The sequence below is a fragment of the Bombus fervidus genome, chromosome 9 (assembly GCF_041682495.2).
Source record: "Bombus fervidus isolate BK054 chromosome 9, iyBomFerv1, whole genome shotgun sequence".
In the NCBI taxonomy this organism is placed as follows: domain Eukaryota; kingdom Metazoa; phylum Arthropoda; class Insecta; order Hymenoptera; family Apidae; genus Bombus; species Bombus fervidus.
In genome coordinates, this window is record NC_091525.1 from 2,098,659 (window position 1) to 2,118,512 (window position 19,854).

General features: G+C 36.9%; 1 protein-coding gene across 5 annotated transcripts; it reads left to right on the plus strand.

The window, feature by feature from the left end:
- Positions 1–11,185: 11,185 nt before the first annotated feature.
- Positions 11,186–15,390, plus strand: LOC139990898 (glutathione S-transferase 1-1-like). Of its 5 annotated transcripts, none has more exons than XM_072010515.1 (7): positions 11,186–11,894; positions 12,772–12,917; positions 13,009–13,209; positions 13,671–13,729; positions 13,797–13,938; positions 14,016–14,183; positions 15,095–15,390. In XM_072010515.1, exons 3-7 carry the CDS (start codon positions 13,069–13,071, stop codon positions 15,248–15,250), a joined length of 666 nt encoding a protein of 221 aa, XP_071866616.1. In that variant the 5' UTR covers positions 11,186–11,894; positions 12,772–12,917; positions 13,009–13,068; the 3' UTR covers positions 15,251–15,390. The 5 variants fall into 5 exon arrangements, with proteins under 5 accessions (XP_071866616.1, XP_071866618.1, XP_071866620.1 ...); XM_072010517.1 differs by having other exon boundaries at positions 12,772–12,887; XM_072010519.1 differs by lacking the exon at positions 12,772–12,917 and having other exon boundaries at positions 11,186–11,772.
- The last annotated feature ends 4,464 nt before the right edge of the window (positions 15,391–19,854 follow it).

A 19,854-nucleotide genomic window follows, 5' to 3' on the forward strand; every position in this document is an offset into this window, starting at 1 on the left:
TATGTCGAAGTGGTTATCATTTCTAAAAAAAAAAAAAAAAAAAAAAACTCTACATGATCTGTTAAGTCTTCTCGTAGTAGTTTTTTAGTAATAAATTAATTTGAATGGTAAAGAGAAAGGCATTGAGGAAATTAAGCTTCAAATATTTACGAAGAGATAATTGTATGTAAGGATGTAGAGTTTAAGGGAAGCTGTTGAAGTGGTCGCCACTTCTAAGAGAACTCTACATCTGGTTTTTAGTTTTCTCAAGAACTGAAGCCATCGACAGCGCATAGACAAAAGACTGCGTCGAAGGCAAACCATAAGCGGTACACATGCAACGTTGGCTTCAGGGTTTTTCAGTCATAGGGTAACACTGATAGCGTGCGGATCTGGACCAGTTCATATTGTATTCCAAACTCTGTACTTACACTTTAATATTCAAAAAATATATATTTTTTCTACCTTACAATTTATCCACGCGTTCCTTTGTATTCACATACATCCAATAATCTTAACAAATTAGAATATAGATACGTATAATTTTTCTTGCATAAATCAATTTCTTGGATTATTCTACGTTTAAAAATAAACCATTTATTTAGCGATATTTAAAGATTTACGTAGTCGATGGATTGTTTATTATTTTGGTCTTAAATTCTTCGACATATAAGACAATATAAGATTATACCATTATAAATTTCTTTATTGAATAATTTATTTTCCCGATTTTAAGCTATTTGATACGTCTATCTTATTTCATTTAGCCTTTGAAAACTGCTTCCTCTTATTTGGTAGTAATATTATTTGTATGATTATAAAATAAGGTAATTACTAGTGTTAAACACTTTTCAATAGTAATATCAATTTACATGAGATTATGTAAAATCGTCGATTATGTAACTCGTTTATCGAGTTCATCCCGTGACGTGACTGTTCGATAGGATTAACATCTCGTGCTTACTTCTACTATATATCTTGATATATGTGCTTGTTCTTGACTATCCCGGAAACTTCTGCGAAATCCCCTACAAATTGCACAGAGATAAAAGTCTGTAGCGATACTTTGCTTATCCTAAGGAATAAGTTAGAATTTAAAAATTAGGTATGACACGATAAATTCTCTCGATTATCCTTAATTTGTACTACTTTGTTGCTCTTTTATGAAACAACAGATTAAGGAGACAAAAGCGAAACACGCAATTTCCCTTAAGTAATAAACTCATACACCATATTCATCAGTAGACGCAAACACCTTTTTCAAGATATTCCTTCCAATCACCATGACAGTTACAAGCACACGCTCAGAGAAAAATTATAAAAAATGATATACTTTTTTCATCGCGTGACTTACGATTTTCGAATACACTTGACTCGACGAGTCAAGTAGCGTGCGTGTAGTGTCAATGCTTGGTTGCTCTGGGAGGCTGATAACGCCGCGTTGGAATCATCAGCACTCGAAGTTTTCAGAAAAAGAAAATTTCGATAACGCTGAACGACCAGGCGAGTTCAGTTCCGCGATCAACGTGCTCCTCCGTCGAAATTATTCCAGCCGCGGGCGACGTCGAAATCGCATTCATTTTGTTAATTTTGTCGGGTCACACTGTTTGTAGATCGTAAATTAATAAGCAAGAATATTTCCTTTTTCCTGACTTATTTCGATTTTTGCTCTTGTATTCCATTAAAAATTCCCTCGATAACAAACCTATACAAGAATGTACAAATTTCGTTCGTGATTTTGTACAGGAAAACATGAAAATGGTCCGCGATTGGAGGGTTAATATGGCAAAATCTTTATTTATTCTGCGGACGAATGTCGATCGTTTCCTAAATCGGCTCTATCGAAGGTCTCATTATTTATGCGATTATTATTACGCCATGCTAATACCGGTGGTGGTTAGGTGCCGAGAGTGATGTGTAGCCCTGCGTGTTCGACATCGGAGCCGATAGGGCGGGTCTGAAAATTCCGAGGACGTGCTAGGAACGTCGTCCCTCTCGGAGCAATTGTCCAGTTCCCTGTTAGAACTTGACACACCGCTCACGTATAATCTTGCCAGGTTAGCCGATTCCTCGTCAGTGGAAATTGCGAATACACGCACAAAACGCGCGTGCAAATACTCGATCCATAGACGCATCGGCACGTATTTGCTGGGCGTTTTGTAGTACCGTTTCTCCGCACTGCGCCTCGACATCCGACATAATTGCTAGCGTCGGTGGAGAGTAGACCATTGGCTGGAATTAATACCGATTCACAGCAGTCGCATTCGTACGAACAAATGAACGAACGAACGAACAGACGTGCCGCGGCTAGGACCAATAGTTTGTTGAACCAGCGAGCTTCCCTCGCGGCGTTTAAGAGCGCCTAGCATTAAACCGTAACCGCTTGATATAACTAGTGATCAGCGAATGCTAATAACTATGCTATAGACGACGTAGATAGGGATAATCGGAGGAGCAACTAAGATGATTACTGCTTATTGTTGTATTATGAGATAACTCCTAATGAATCGCCATTACGCGACAAATACGCAATGATCGTATCGTATGCTTAGTGTCGAATCTATGTTCAGCTCGCTCTTGTTGAAATGGATGAATTTATGGAGTGATGTTGGCCCGGAATACGTATATAAAACGTCTTGGAAACTGATCGTCAGTTTGTTTCGGTTTTCGTAAGAGGAAAAGAAAGGTAAAAAGAACAACGATCTAACTGAAAACCGGTGCATTGTTCTGTTTTATTTCCTTGTGTTGTTTTCAATAAATTTCAACAATCGATTTATCGTAAGGGACAGTGATTTTTATTATTCGTAATTTATCGTATGTATATCGATTCCCTTTAATCCTTGTAATACCGTAATGTAATAATACAAAACCGTAATACCTTGTTAGACTCAAATAGAACAACACTCATCGGGTTGATTTTAAAGCTTACCTATCCTTTCTTTCAAACAAAGGAAGATTAATCCCGAACGCTTTGTTATTGTCCGTAGTAAGTTCTTTTTATCTCAAACTAATGAAATGACATCATTAGTTTGCACTACCTCTAAAACTGCCGTTGACAATATAATATATTATCCCTTGCTTTCCTCTTATCATGTATCTCAAGAGCAATCAATAGTTGTGCAGGATCAATCGTAAATTAAAGTAGGATATCTATTTAAAAGCAACGGCAATGAAAAATAGTTTCTTCTTCGTTTAAAATTGCAATCGACAGTTGCGAAGCCTAATTCGATTAAAATCAAATTCAAATAACGAATTTGAATAATTAAAACCTTTTTTATTATCATTTTTTCAGAAGAATGCTTCTCTTTACAGGAACTTGGCGATTGTATCGAACCATTTGGAAAACTGAGTCGATGGAAATTTTTTCGATATGTATTACGAGAACGGAGTGGCAAAGATTTATGGACAGCAAATGTCTAGAGGGGAAATGGGAGATGAAGTGGTTGCAAAGACTTTGAAATAGATATATTGTTATATTTTTCCACAGTAGTAGGTCGCTCCGAAACATAATCGTTTCTTATACAAACTAAGAAGTGTTTTAAAAACACATCGTTCGACAGAAATAATCGCTTAGTTACGTATTTTCATTTAATATACTAAGAAAGTAACTAAGAAGCGTTTTAAAAACACATCGTTCGACAGAAATAATCGCTTAGTTACGTATTTTCATTTAATATACTAAGAAAGTAAGTCGTCACGCTATTACGAATTCTGGCGTATAAATTAGTTTAATCGTTTAGGCTTTCATCGCAAAGCCAAGTCTAGTTTCTAGATTATCAGGCTCAAATAAATAAATACATACGTGCGTACAATTGCTTAAACTTCGTATATTATATATTCTACCGTCTTATATTCTACTGAATATAATCAAACCATCAATGATACAATTTGAATGATAGCGGAAGAAAATGCCAAACGTACCTATTTTCCATACGTACCTAAACTTAAGTTTATGGTAATTTAAAAATAATAAAAGTCCACGAGGCTACCTTTTCTCATAGTTTCCGCTGAAATACAAAGCATTACATCTTCTTTATTATTTAATTAAGAAACATCTCGACATTAGTTTACTAACTTTACTTCAATGTCTAAATATTAATTAAGAATAGTCGTTTAAAAGTTTATTACTTCTACGTTGCCGTAAGAAAAGTTGTTCAAACTCTTCGTTTATATCCTTTCCCTTCGATAATTTCAATTTACGTGTATAATTCACACGTTTAATTGACGAATAAGTTGAACCGTATGATCGTAAGGTTCGAATCAATTTTATTTTCTTTATATTCGAAGAAACTCATTTCGATTAATACGTATAACCACACGGTACGCGATATAATGTAGAAAACGTTAAGTAACATGCGAAACTATATAAAATATCCAAAGTGGAATACTCGTGTAAATAATTCTTGTAGTAAATTTATAGCAAAACGAGTTACATACCGTGTAAGATCTCTTACGCTTCTCTTGTATCTCTTTAGTTCTCTTCATAAAAATACGAAACTGAAGATACATAATAAGAATCTGCAGTGTAGTCATCGGTTACGTGTAATTGCGTTGTTCGTCGCTATTTTCCTTATCTACAAATCTATATTAGATGTTCAGCGCATGAAAGCTGTTCGTAATCGGCCAACTTCGAAACTCGCGTCGGCAATACTCTTGCATGACATAGCCGGTTCAAAGACTTTTCGGCCGCGGTCGCGGATCAAAGTAGCGCACCAAGTGAACTTTCAAAGGCTTATGAAATTCCAGCAGTCGCTTTTATACGCGAATCGTTGCGCGGTCACGGATGGTAACGAGCGAATCCGTAAGTTTTTTTCTTTCTAATTAACGACACGGAAAACGTGGTCGCACGGCCTTTTCAGTCGCACGGCCTTTTCAGTCGCCAACCGTTCTCGCGCTGAAGCCGTGTGTAATCTCGCAACTGAGCGTTGAAGGAAACAAAGAAAAACCAAGAATTTTACGTTTGTAAAGGAAGAAAAAACGCGAAACCAGTCGATCGACAAATTGTACGTTGATCAATAGTCAGTGACTATTCTTTCGCGATAATGATATCTATTCGTTTCGTAAAAAGAGTAACAACCGTTTGATCTGTCGAGAATCGAGGTACACGTATTTCAAATATCTGATAGATAGACGAGTTAACAAAAATGGAACGTTAACTTCGAATAAGGGCCTAAAGCACATTTGTAATTGTAAGTTTTGCGAAAAAGATTGGGAAAAGTTTTTAAGTCACGTTATATTTGATAAACTGAATGCGCTTAACGAACGACTATAAAACCATACTCTACTGCTAAACTCGATTTTGACCAAAGTGTGTTATACAATTCTTGAACTTAAGCGCTCGAATTAAGAAATAGATACAGAATGTCGTTAAATCAATGATATAAAGTCGATGGTGATGATGTAACGAAATATTCACACAGAGTATCGCTTCCGGTTTAATCAAAACGTATAGAATGTCTGTTACTCTGTAAATTGTCCACGCAATTCGAGGATTTGATTCGCAATTGCTTTACATTTCTTCCAGCTATCTAGTTTACATATGTCGTGATGCAGGTTTGATGAAGCGGAGGCTTAAAATTCCAGCAGGCCCGTCACACCGGATATGGAATAACAAGCGTATCTCGTAACAGCCAATTCCCTTGACAGCAGAGCTCAAGAAAGCAGACGGAAACTAACGCGTTACCTGCAAGACAGTTCGTAACTCTGTGGAACTCGTTGAAACTCGTAATATCTTTGCTACTTCTCCACTGACAACGAAGAGAACAGATTGGAGATGTATAGAAAGAGAACGGAGCTATCTTCCACTGGCTGTTTTCGTTCCTATACATCTTCCTAGTTGACGTCATTGTCGACGTCCTGGACTCGGCATAGCCGTGCTGATGGTCGCTGTTAGTCAACGAAAGCCTTTGATCCTTTATCTCCTACCGCTTCCCTTTCCAACAGCGTACATGCGAACACCGAAATGCTCCGCCACTTTTAACATCGAGACACAGATTTCTGTTCCTAAACTTATCGATCAACGGAACCAGAGCGGCGTGCAAATCTTATTAAGGATCGAGAGACTCCAAAGGAATTTTGGCACGCCACAAGGAAAAGCAGCTGATTCGGATTAAGTTTCGACAGATGGAAATGCGTGGAAAGAGATAGAGAAAAGAGGAACTAATGTGGTTGTATAATCAGCGGCCGGCTGGTTTAAAATTTATCACTTTTGGCTGGAGGCCGTGCTCGTAAAATACATCTGGCCTTAACGGGATATCGATGAAAGCGATCGGCGTGTGTTTTCGTGAACGGTGGGCGACCACCTCGTATAAACCAACCCCTCCCCCTCCTGCGATGTGTAATAAAGTGGATCAATTAAGGCGGGCAACGATGGAAATTTAGATGTTAATTAACCCACGGTCTAGAATATGGATGGTGTTTGAATGTAGCGATGGATTAATTTCGCCGAAACGTTTACCCCCGCTTAAGCGGAGAAGCAAGAATTGTTGGCGAAGCTGTGCCACTAATTAGATGAAAAAATATTGCGCGTAACCGCTGGTTTTGTCGTAGAAAATACATTTCGGTTTTTGTTGATAAATATAACGTAGAATTAAATGATACGGTCTCGCTTTAATATCTTTTAATTGATATTAAAAAGTCCAGCAGGCTTTTGTTTCTGTTTGTTTTAGCATTGTGTCATTTACATGTAACCTAAACGAAGGTAAAATTAAACGGTTCGGTAATTGCTAACAATATACGTTGTAACATTTACTGACATCTGACATCTTCGTACGCGTACAAACGGTTTCACGATGATCGTGTCAATAATTAGACAAGTTTGTACCGTTAAAGCTATTTAATCGCTGTAATAATTCACCACTCAGACAGGAATATCTATGTTTGTTCAAGCGAATATAACGCGATATAAACATTCCGTTGCCAACGTGTGAAGCAACGCGTTAGTTATTCAGAATGCACCGTACAATTAAATTGATACTCGTACGAAGTACGTTAACAATCACCGTTAAATATTTATCTAACTTTAATCCCACTTTGTGAATTCACTTCCACATCTAGTAAAGAACGCAGTAATAATTTTTTTTTTTTTTCAAAATACCAAAGCAATAAATTTAGAAACTAGCATTTGCAACATCATCGCTTTTTTCTGTGGCTTCTGAACAGTTCGATTATCAGCAAGCCATATTTCATTCGTAGGCAGTTCGCCGTTCACAATTTTCTGAAAAGTACTTTACCTTTCTTAATGGTGTGTACATACACGTACATACATACATGCATGTAATAATAATGGCGCTCATGCGTCGTGCTACTCGAGACACGTCGAATGAAAGAAGCGGCTGAATTTGTAGCCCACATCGTCTAATTTAACTCCATTTAGTCTGTCGATCATTCGAGAAATGTATATTAGCAGGCTGTGAAGCGTGTCGTTTCAACAACAGCGACTAAACGATCTTCGATGGTATGCAGTTCCAAGCGTCATAAAAATTAAACCAGGCTTTCCATCGAAGTCCTCGAATTATTCATAACCTACCGAACAAAGCTATTTCTACAAATGAAATATTCACGGGGACTATATAGGATTCTCAGTGAAATCCAACTACCAATGGTATCTACTCAGGCTTCGGTAACGTTACGAAGTAACGGTAATACCCTTGCATACGAACAGTCGTTGGTCAAAAAATAAATCTCCAAATATTAGGTTCGTTGGGGAAAGAAAGCAGTCGTCTGAGCCGCGTACAATCAACTATTGACAATGGTCGAGGCGATGGCGAATTTCGCGACCTACGGCACAAACGCAACGTTCCAACGTTACTAACCATCGATTGTCCGTATCCCGAGCGAGAGAAGTAACGAACAAACGTGGAAGAGACGCACAGCGAGAAATACAGAGAATGGGAAATTAACGAAGCTAGAAAAGGGAGAGACGGATCGGGTCGGCTCGGCTCGGGCAATCGCGGGGCGAGCGTGAGAGTGGGAACGAGGGTTGAAACGAAAGGGCTAGGCTATCTCGGCTAGATGCCGCATTTCCATGACGGCGTCGATGAGCCGAGAACGATCGCGGCTATTCCATTTTCCATTCGAGTGGATCCGCTCGCTTAATCGATAGTTACAGCGCAGACACGCCCGGCGCTAGCTGCGATAACTCGGTCAGCGTAAGCACGAGACTCGACCAGGTCAGCGAGCCAGATGCAAACTCATTTCGCGACGTTATCGACGGTCGGCCAGACGCGATAGCGGTTATCACTACCGTTTCGTGAGATTTAATGGGACACGCGGAAAGGTCGCACGGAACCGGAGGAATCGCGCGAGTCCTGTACCCTGAAATTATAAAAGGATGCATGCTGTCTTCGTCTCTCTGTTATCTCGCGAGTACAACCTCCGAAACAAACGCGTAGAATTCGATTTTAAGATTAACGGTGATATGCTCGCGACGATCTTGAGAATCGGTAGGATCACGCTGATCCGTGGTCAAGTACAGTAATTAAAGGATTAATCGTACCAGCAGTAGGTATCAGATCCGTGCCGTGCTCACGGCTTTATCGTTCGTCCCACTTCCGCTTCGTTACACTTCCAACGGATCGAAACCCGTAGCATTTGTCAGCCATATGAATAGCAACGCGTAAATAATTTATGAAGTCGAACAATTGATGTATATTACAGCCGACTCGATGTGTCATGCTCTAAGGACGGACTCGTTAGGTGGTCGACGAGGATCAACCAGGGACAGATGCAATTTGTTTCGCGTGAATTTCTTACAAGCATACATGTACGAATAACTATGACGACCATCGTTGCGATGAAAGCGTTTGGAACGTCTTTGAGTTTTCAGCGATCGATTAAACTTTGACAATTAAATAGGACATAAATTATGAACGCAGAGCAAAAATAAATCGCTTAATATTTGTTTCGCGCTGTTCTAGAGAAACGGAGACACTCCTTTGTGGATGAAATAGCATAAATTGCGAAAGTTGTTTGCTGCGAGATACGTTGATATTTTTATTGTTCGATCGAGAACGATAAGTACAGTTTAAAGATAGAGGTGGCAAAATATTTAAAAGATTGGATTAAAAGGTGAAGAATTTCAGAAACAATGTCAATTTGAAATTATTCGAGAAAATTAAAGATTATCTCTTAACGCATATATAGGGTGTGAAAGGTTTGGTAGCTCTACATACAGTAGCGGTAGTGAAATTTATCGAGCTAATTTCGGCTAAATAGCCATTTCACTAACTCGCAACGCACAAAAATCAATGTTGCTACGATTAAACTCGGTCGATTAAACCCCTGTTTTCAACATGAACTTTTAATTTGTTGGTACAGGATTAATCGGCAAACTTAAAAATCATTTTATCTAATTCAAGAAAAATAATATTTTGCATAAAAATATATATTACGTTTATCGATAATTTTTGTAAATCAGATGCTTAATATTTTTGTTATACTCTATTTGCGTGTTTTACTTGCGGAAGATGTAAAAAAATATACAATACAGAATAGAGAATTGCTGGATGGAACAACATATTAAGCCAATGGCTACGATTAGCGGTCGGTTGACTATAATAAACGAAAGCGAATAGTTTTCAAATAGTAACAAAATAACAAGATGAGTAGATTGGTAGAGAGAAATGAACCGAAAACGATCGAGCTTGGTACGTTCGATCGTGTAACCGATTAACTTACTAAAGTTATTGTAACCAACTATATATTTAATAGATGTCAACATATATTCGCATATTTTCGCAACGATGCTTTCCCGCTTCTGCCATTTATAAATTTTGCTCGTGCATTGTACATCGAACACTGAACACAACGAATAATCAAACCGTGCACGTAGCATTTTAAAATTCGATAACTGTAAAGCAAAATAAAGGTCGTGAATTTTGATTATCGAATTGAAAATTGATAATGGTAAATATTGGAATTTCCTACCAACGAATAACATAATGTGATGTGATATAATAGGATACAAGATATTATTCCCAATTATAATTATAAATCAAAATAAATGAAAATGTAAACGAAATTCTTCACGTATCCTCGTGTTGGAAATTCTTATTCTTATGATAGGAATATGATATATTTCATAGTGAAAATTTTCAATTTTTTTAAGGATTAAAATGACTGTATACTTAAAAATTCGAAAATATTTATCTTTGTATGAATTGTATGAAAATTCATCGTAGTACATGTAAAATCTGCTGCTCGTTCTAATTTACAGCTCAATTAAGTTCGATCTGTTAAAAAGAAACCGGAAAATTGATTATCAATTAACATAATGGATGCAAATTGATCGTTGTTTCCACTCGTAGAAAATATCGTGAGTTTCGCTAACGTGAATGGACGTGGTCTTTATTTACGATTGGGCATCGGTTGATAATCGTTTAAATGGCGATTAAACGAAAACTCGTCGCCGGGGTTGTACGCGAATAAATTGAACGAGGGCGCGGCCGCACGCGGACGCATTCATTCGCGACCAAATTACATGCTCGTTCGCCGAATAATCGATGTTTCTAGTTGTCCATGACATCGTTAAAACGACACGTTTTGCTGATGCTCCGACGGAGAAATAATTGGCGCGCGAGAACGGTCCACGTTCAGTCGTATGAATTTATGAACAACCTAGCGGCGCGTTACAATGGTGCGCGGTTATTCTTACGCGCAGTCGCAATGTATTTTCGCAGCCAATTAAAATTATATCGCAGTAACAAGTCACATGTAACTGTCCGGTAAAATGAGATCGCGGCCCAGCCTCCCAGGTGACGACGGTAATGAAGGAAAATTTATTGAGATGAACGAGCGCGAACGTTCGCGGGAACACCGCGACAATCCCGCGTATGGCGTGCTTCCAGCTTCATAACCAGTATCCTTTTAACAGTTATCTATCGCGAACTTTCTCGAACACGATGGAGCCACGATGATATCAAGCCTTAATTCTTCTTCGTTCTTCTTCGTTCGCCTTTTTCTTCTCGTGCCAAATACGATTATCGGCGGCCAAGAGGAAATTTATCTACGACACTGGGTTATTACCGCGGTTTCCGGCCAGTGTACCGTACAAATTTTCGAAACATCGAATACTTGACGATTTAGTTAGAGCCACTGATCCTTTTTCCTTTAAATCGTCAAATGGAAATAAAAATAATCGTCCAATGTGAGTGTCCTGTCTTGAAAACCTAGACGACTACGAATTCCTGTCCTCTGGCAAAACTATCCATAAGTCCACGAAATTCATTCGACGAACACGCGCCGCTAAAACAAATCGTATGTCCGCGCTTGCTAATTAAAGCCATTAAAAAGGGCATCGTTGCTATAAATAATATCCAGTCGAAAGCTCAATGGGCTCTATATATAAAACGATCGAACGACTCGCTGCAAACATTTGCCTACGATTTGTTACGCTGCAACCCGTTTATCGTAAAACATCGCGGCTGTTTTGGATTTCAATCGTAACCGCCTGCAGCCTGCAACGAAACGTTGTTCGTGGATTAATACGATTTTGCCTGTCGTGGCCGTCAACATTGGCCGACAACGTGCACCCGTAACCATAGTCGTACCTGCACCTGTATCCGTATCTACCCGGTGCTCGTATCCATATCCGTGCCAGCACCCATACCAGCTTCCACGATCGCCTCCGCATCCGCCAACCTATCACGAAGCGACGCGATTACTTTTCAGTTTCAATCGCGACCACCCGAGGCTTGTTTTCATATCGATCGCTACCGATGCAGCCTTCGAACGCGTCCAGCAATATCGTCGTTACACTTTGACGCTTATGTTTGGCGTTACGACATCACTATGGTAACTTGATGTACCGTTCGACGTTATGTATTTGCTTTTGCTTCGCTGGACGTATTCGAGTTCTATTCGCGAAACCTACGGATTTCCTGCGGTGTAGCCAGTTAATCGGCGAGAAACCTGTGGTACGTTATTTTGCAGTCAGTTACTCGAATGATCGATTAGGAAATCGTTAACATATGCACGCGTACGCGTATGTGAAACAGTGTAGGTTCTAAGGTGGTTTGTCACTCGAAAATTGTTAAAAATGTGTCGTCTAAATGAAAGGAAATAAGAATGAAGGAAAGTATCCTGTCACTTTGCACGGATCGCTAATTAATGCCGATTAACTTTGTGTTTAGCAATATTATATGATGCGAATTACTACGAAGGGAAAAACTAAATTCCTTACATCGAGCTTCTCTTATTTCAGACTGATTTTCCTTCCGCTATTTCGAATACGCTATTTTCAGATAAAATATCGTATCGCTTAATATTTGACGTATAATATTTTACTCTGTGTATCGTCTTTCTTAATTTTATCACACGAAGCATTCGAAAATACCTCATAAATCGAAGATAATGTACAAAAAGTTGTCTCGAAATGTAATTTAAATTCTCGAAATTCTCGAGTCATGAGACACGTACTTTCGCAAACTCAACTCGATTCACATTTCAGATTCTCGCACATCTCCATCTACCTGATATCTTACATCAGTTATCAGAAGGAATTTGTAGAAAGAATATTTAAAAAATATTTAACTTATAAATAACTATAACAATGTATATTATAACGCTAAACGTGCTAATTATATAAATCGATGTAACAAACTATTTTATCGTACCTTTCACCAAATAAATTTAATAATTTAATATATTAATTTAATATATTTAACATAGTAATTAACAATTAATAGATAGAATAGAAAATTTCACATCGTATTTCCAATAAATTCGTAACAATAAAATAATAAGAAATAATAACAGTTCGTCTACGTTTTAAAACGCCATTTGTCCTGCCAGTCTCTCGTTTACATGATCGAGTTATACTCTGAGCGACCATACTCTTGGAGAAAGATTTCCATAAAAATCCGCACGATCTGGTCAATACCCTTCCAATCCATAGGATCTGAGACACGGTAATCATGTGAATTTGTATGCGAGCCGAGGTACATGTGGATGCAAAATATAAAGATCCGAAAGATTCTTTATGTTGGATCTACTGTATAAAAATCTCGTTTGTGCGCAATGCCATTCCAGAAGCGAAAGAAAGAAGAGAAAACGACGTTGACACGAACAAGGTAAAGGAAGATCGAAAAGATGCCAATTGATTTATACGGTCTTGTGTATAGTCCGCCATGTCGGTCGGTTCTACTACTGGCAAAAGCGATTGGAGTCCACTTGAACTTGAAAACGGTTTCCCCCATGGACGGAGAACATATGAAGCCTGATTTCCTAAAGGTCCGTTTGATTTTGTAATCATATAATGGTAGAATATTTTTGGGAAAGATTTCTCGCGAAAAATATTAAAAATTGATGATTTACAACAACAAAAACGTTTTTTTAGTTAATACAAAGGCTATAACATGTAACGTAAATAATAGTTACGTTCAAAGCGCTGCATTTGTTTAAAACAAATAGAACAAATTAAAAATATCTTACGGTTTCTGCTATAAAATTAAAGAAAATATGTATGTAGTATTAATAATATGCGTAACTAAATCATGCTTGACACCTAAATACTAATAATAGTAAGCTGATTTTATTTAAATCGAAGAGTCATCTATATAATGTTATATACTTCAATAAGGTTTACATTCCCATCGCACGATGGCATGTTATCAATGAAACAAACATATTCGTTTTAATAATGCATGGCTTTCTTATTCACCGTGTATTTACATAATTATTACGCTTTTTAGCTAAATCCTCAGCACGTGATACCGACGATGGACGATAACGGATTCGTTCTGTGCGAAAGGTATGCAACGATTATTTATCATTTGCGTGTAAATTCATTGCGTAAGTTCATAATGTCGTGCTTATAGTCGACCAATTATGGGATATTTGGTGAGCAAGTATGCCAAAAATGACTCTTTGTATCCAAAAGATCCGAAAAAGAGAGGCATGGTGGACCAAATGTTATACTTTGACGTCGGCTCGCTTCACGAGAACATGATTAAATGCTACGTACGTATACTCTTTATTATTATTATTTTTATTGTCGTAATTATTTGTATTATATATGTTATATCCTGAAATATTAGTATCCAGTAGTGTTACATGGAGCACACTCCCTAAACGAAGAAGATGTACAAGCCGTAGAAAAATCATGCGAATTGTTAAACACGTATCTGGAAAATAGGGAGTTCGTTGCCGGTGATACTCTTACCATCGCTGATTTTGCCATCCATACGACTATTTGCATTTTGTTGGTAAGTATGTAGGTATTCGAAAAAGTATTACGTAGTCGAATAATCGATTTACGTAATCAAATAGAATTAGATATACGTATGTATAGCGATACTGGAGAAACGAAAACAAAAATGAAATTTGATATTTAAGTAACTTGCAAAAGAAAATGTTGATACGACCTCTACCGACTGCTTTCTGTAGCAATAGTGAATTTCTATGTTGTACAAAATGTACAAGTAACAAGTAAAACAAAGAAAAAAAATGTCTCAACAAAAGAGACTCGCAGGGTTGAAAGTGACTCTTTGACATCAAACGGTTCGTTTCACGTTAATTGACGTTGAAGTTAGGATAAAAAGCAGCAAAAAAAGAAACATAATGCACTCTGTCACACGAGCTTTGATCGTTTAACAATACATCGAACTTTATCTTGACTCCTATTAAGCCGCTATAACAGAAAGTAGGTTATTCCGAGATTACGCTAAATTACAAATCTCTTTGTAATTTATAACTAACCAGCAATTATAGGAAACGAAATATGTATAAATAATTTATAAAGAATAGTTTCACTATTTACATTTTAATATTCGACGAAAAAGTATGCTTCTTCGTGTAATGTAGCTTTCAATTCTGTTAAATGATATTACGTGCCAATAATGTTTTCATTCTACAGAGTAGCGATTCTGTTTCAGTTAATAAATTCCGTCTGTTTTCATTTTCTTGCTCCGTCTAACTAGTCTGTAAAAAATATCCTAACTATCGTTTTACGGAACATTATTCTCGCTCGCTTTTAAACATCTGCTCATAGAAATGGAAGTAGAAATACGTTATATCGTAAACGTAACTGGAACCGTACTAACGGTATATGGTCAATATTATAAAAAGGTTGAAAGATGAAATATTATCAACAGGGTATAATATATTTTGTTGACAGTGCTTCGACTTCGATATTGGTCGATACGACAATGTGGCTGCCTGGTACAATCGTTGCAAGCAACTCCTGGATAAATTCGGTTTCGAGGATGTGCACGGCCCTGGGACAAAAATGTTTACCGAATTGTATCAGGCGAATTTAGGAAAATCTAGTTAACTCCGAGGTTGTAGAATAGGATGATAGAACCGTGAACTCGATGCTCGTATACCGATGATCGAGATTAGACATGAAACCTGTTCCATCGTTTCGTAAATCATCGTTTCGTTTAACGAGAACTTTGTCTCGTTAAGAATAATTTTCATCAAAGAAGGTATTGAAATCATCAATTATTTATTATAGCTTATTTATTGAAATACAAATATAATTAAATAACGAGTATATAAATAAAATACAACGTTTATTTTCTAATCGTCCCTTTCTTGTTATAACTTAATTATTTATACACCATATACATAACTTAATTATAATACACACCAATTATTTTATATCTATCAATTACTATAAATGCTGTGGTTGCTTTATGTCATCTTTGACGCGCAACATCCATTAGTTATCGATTATCTTGTGACATATTATTCGCGTACCTATCATAACTTTCTCGAAATTTATTTATCTACTTATCTCCAGCCTGATTTCAACAAACTATACTCTATCGAATTCTATGATTAGCACGCGTAGTTGGAACTACGACTCGTCTTCGACAATCTGAAAATCCACATGGAATCATGACTCGCCTTTTTCTAGATAAACAATTTTGCTAACGTTTGTGGTATCTATCTTTCGATGACGACACGATATTTACACACCGTTTATAGAGACACGTGTGACAACTAACTCGGTTAGACAGTTTGTAATTATCGTCATGAGCTCTTGAAAAGTACATAGTTACATTTGCCTTGCGTGGTATTTCTACCTTTCCCAATACCTTTATATCTATTCCGATTATTTGTCGTAAATAAACCGACTGAAGTTTCCAGTACGGCAGCTAGAGAGTTTCGGTTCATTTCAACGGCTTTCGTTTCGTAGTAGAAACCGTTTATCGATCACGTCCAAATATTGTTTTCGGTGAAACACACGGTTCGATTAGGTAGACACTCGACGCGAAATTTAATCGACTCGTAGTGAAGGATCACTCGTCCTATGAAACGTACATCTACGCCACTGATTGGAACCGAACTGTATTCACGAGTAAAGTTTACCGAATAAGCTGAATATTCATTTTAGAAAAACTTACTTCTTTTCCTTTAAAATCATTCGTATAAATACATATATTAAATATATAAGCAATAAATTAAATGTATACAGCAGCGATATGATAAGAAAAAATGACCCTATTTCCATTTACTGTTGAATGACTTTGCGTTTTTTAATCAAGATTTACATACATCAACCTTGCAGTTCTCGAATGATTTGTCGATTGATGTAATATATGGTTTAGTCACCAGCGATTAGAAGCAATGCCGATAGTGAGAATGCATTTCCTTCCTTTTCTTTCTTTTCGGGAAATATTAAGCAATGGATAATATCTGCAAATATTTTTCAGAATTTCCATGACAAAATGTACTAATTTTTGAAGAATTAAGCGAATAGAGGGAACGTCGATAAATCAATCGCAAAAAATAAAAACCAAATTATCCGAATCCCTTGAAAATCAAAGAGAGGTTCCATTGTCGTCTATTTTTTCATCTCTCTTTTTTTCCCATCCACTGATTGTTTCGTCCTCGTTCGACTTCCGTACGCGATGTTTTTCACAGAGGCATGCGTTCGCCGGTCGTGCGTGAGACTACGTGCCAAGAATTACGCAACACGGACAATAATTTCGCTGGACGATACAACCATGATGCGGCAGAAACTGCGGAATCCTGGACCGAGTATGCCGGCTGAAAAACCCGTTGCGCTTCCGTTCCCGGAATTCCTGTTCGACGGTCCACGGCATTCTCCTGTTCCTGAATTTAATTAACTCACGGTCCATTTCGCGAATGCGGCCGCGCGGATCGCCCTCGAGGAATCATTGAAGGGAAGATAATGTTTTTACCGGCGAAATTGAGAACGCCTCGGAAGAAACTTGCGCCGTGCGCCGGACAGAAAATAAACCGCCTTCCAACGCAGTTCTGCTCTCTTCAGATACGGCTTTCTCCACGCTTCTTCATACGTCATTATTATTATTTCAGATTTTTAATTTGATCGATAGATTGATTAGTAAAGTTCCTCGCAACGGGCGGACATTTCTTTCTTGTATGCTTTTCATTAACGATTTAGGACGCTACACTAGCATGTTCACTATATATACGTATATAAGTATATACTTAGGCTATATAGCCTATACATTAGCATAGATACTACACGACGAATTAAAAATTATAGAAAAATAATTGAATGTTGCCCCGTGTATCATATATAACGTATAAATATACACGTACGCTTTCCACAATTTTCTTCGAAAGGAAGCTTTATCCTGCAAAATTGTATTCTTTTTGATTTGTCTTATTTACGACGAATCACAACTTGCTCGATATTTCGTTCATACGGTGTTATTTAATGCGAAAATATTGCTGCACCTAACATAGTCGTGTTATAGAGGAAAAGTTTGCAAAGTATTTTAATAACGATTCATTCTTGCTTTCGAAAGGGAAGCAAATATTTAAGAAATTACAAATGCATAGTTGCTCAACTTAATTTCGCTCTATTAAGTGAAAAATCGAGTTTTCATTATTTCCCTGACAACGTTAAAGTCTGCCTTCATATTTAATTTAATCATACTGTTACGTAACAAGCGAATAATGAAATAATAACTGTGAAAGAATTAATGTTAATTGACAAAGAAAACTTTCGTTTATTAAATAGCATAGTTTATTAAATGACAATACCTAAGATAAACTTAATTTTCAATTCTAAAAGGATGTTCGATGTTGTAGTATCGTGAATCATCAGATAATAGTCGATTCATCTTCCCAATAATTAAGTGATTTCTAAACGGATCTTGCGCCGGATGGTGCAATATACTTAAATTCGTGGTAGTTTTTACTGGTTCGATGAAAAATATACTAAAACTACTAAATAATTTCAATGTCAAATACCATATACCGGCATCACTCACTTTTTTAAAAGCGGAACAGATTTCGTTCTGGAAACCTATTAACCGAGGACTGTACTACAATGGAAAAGCAGTGACGCTACAATACAATTCAACGTCGTAATTACAAATTTCTATTAAATATTTTCAACAATACAGAATATTCAGAAGCAAATTGAAACATTTTTATGCGTCTCGTATGAAACAGGAAAGCATTTGATTAAATATATTTGTACAAGTAAATTAACTTGCGGAAATTGTAGATAGTAAAATCACTTTTGCTGTATAAATAAAGCAAAGTCAACGATTGCGATAAATTATTTTTAGTCCTAAATATTTGAAAGTATCCGCCTTTTTTAATTGCTTTTAATATTGTTTCAACGTCAAAAATCACTAACAACGTTGTACAGTCGCTCGTTTATATCTGAATTGTTAACTAAAAATTTGATAATTTAATCGGTCAATTTCGCTCGATCGTTCAATATCGGATACAACATACAACATATTCAATTTATCGTCGTGATATTGTTTGAAACAGGCTTGAAATTGCACACGAAGCTTACGAATCTTTGCGAGCAAATTTTCCGTACGGCTCGATCTACATGGGTGAATTCAATTCTGCCGCGCTATTCGTAATTAATCCGCGTCTTCCAAAAGAGCGTTCCACATTCCCGGTATGGCGGTAACCACAAATGATTAGAGCTACATTTCCGGTGGCGTGGACGTGCGCGGCGACGTTAAATCGAAGGATTTGCGGTCTTCTTGGATCTCGGTATTTCCACGATGCATGCATCGCGAGAATCAGGTAGGTAACGAAGGAAAAGTGGGTCAACCAGTTTACAAGCTCGTGATCGATTCTCCTAGCCCGTGACCACGCTCTGGCATTATATTGTGTATCAAACTATTTTCTCAAAAACGAAGCAATCAATTTGTCGCATTGAGAATGTGCTCCAATCGTCTGCGAGCTTCGCGGAACCCGTTACGTAATGAAACGAATGAAATATTTATTTACACGCACAAGATATTTGATAATACTTAAATATTAAATATTATATATAAATATATAGAGTGAATTCATTGCCAGTAACAACAAAATATACGTAGCGTTAGTTTTATGTAACACGACTATAATTTCCTGTCTATTCTTAAACGAACCATTTGCAAGTATCCTGCTATCTATCCTGCTAAACCTGATAACATGTACTTACGTAGCACCTATATATATCAACTTTATCGTTAGAAAAAAATTCTTCTAACGTTTGAGAATATTATAGAACGAAGTATTTTTCTGTATAGAATGCTATGGGATAATAATACAGGATTTTAGATTCCTCATTATGTTATTGAATACGTTCAAATGTTTTTTAATTGTATGTTATTGCATAAAGGCTTGTAAAATGAAATTCATTAACGGTATGTCATGTTCTATTTATATAATATATTTCTATTTATATCTCTATATTTACATATATTTTGTAGTATCGAATTCAAATACTTCGAAATGTTATGTATTCAAAATTTGTCTTTTTCTCTGAACATCTATTAGGTTGTCCTAAAAGTTTCTTTCGTTTTAGAAGAAAATAATAGATGCACAACATTTTTTGTTTCAATGCAAACGAAACGTGTTCTACGACAGCTAGAAAACGATCGAAGATAGAGATCACATTTGACAGACTAGATTTCATGT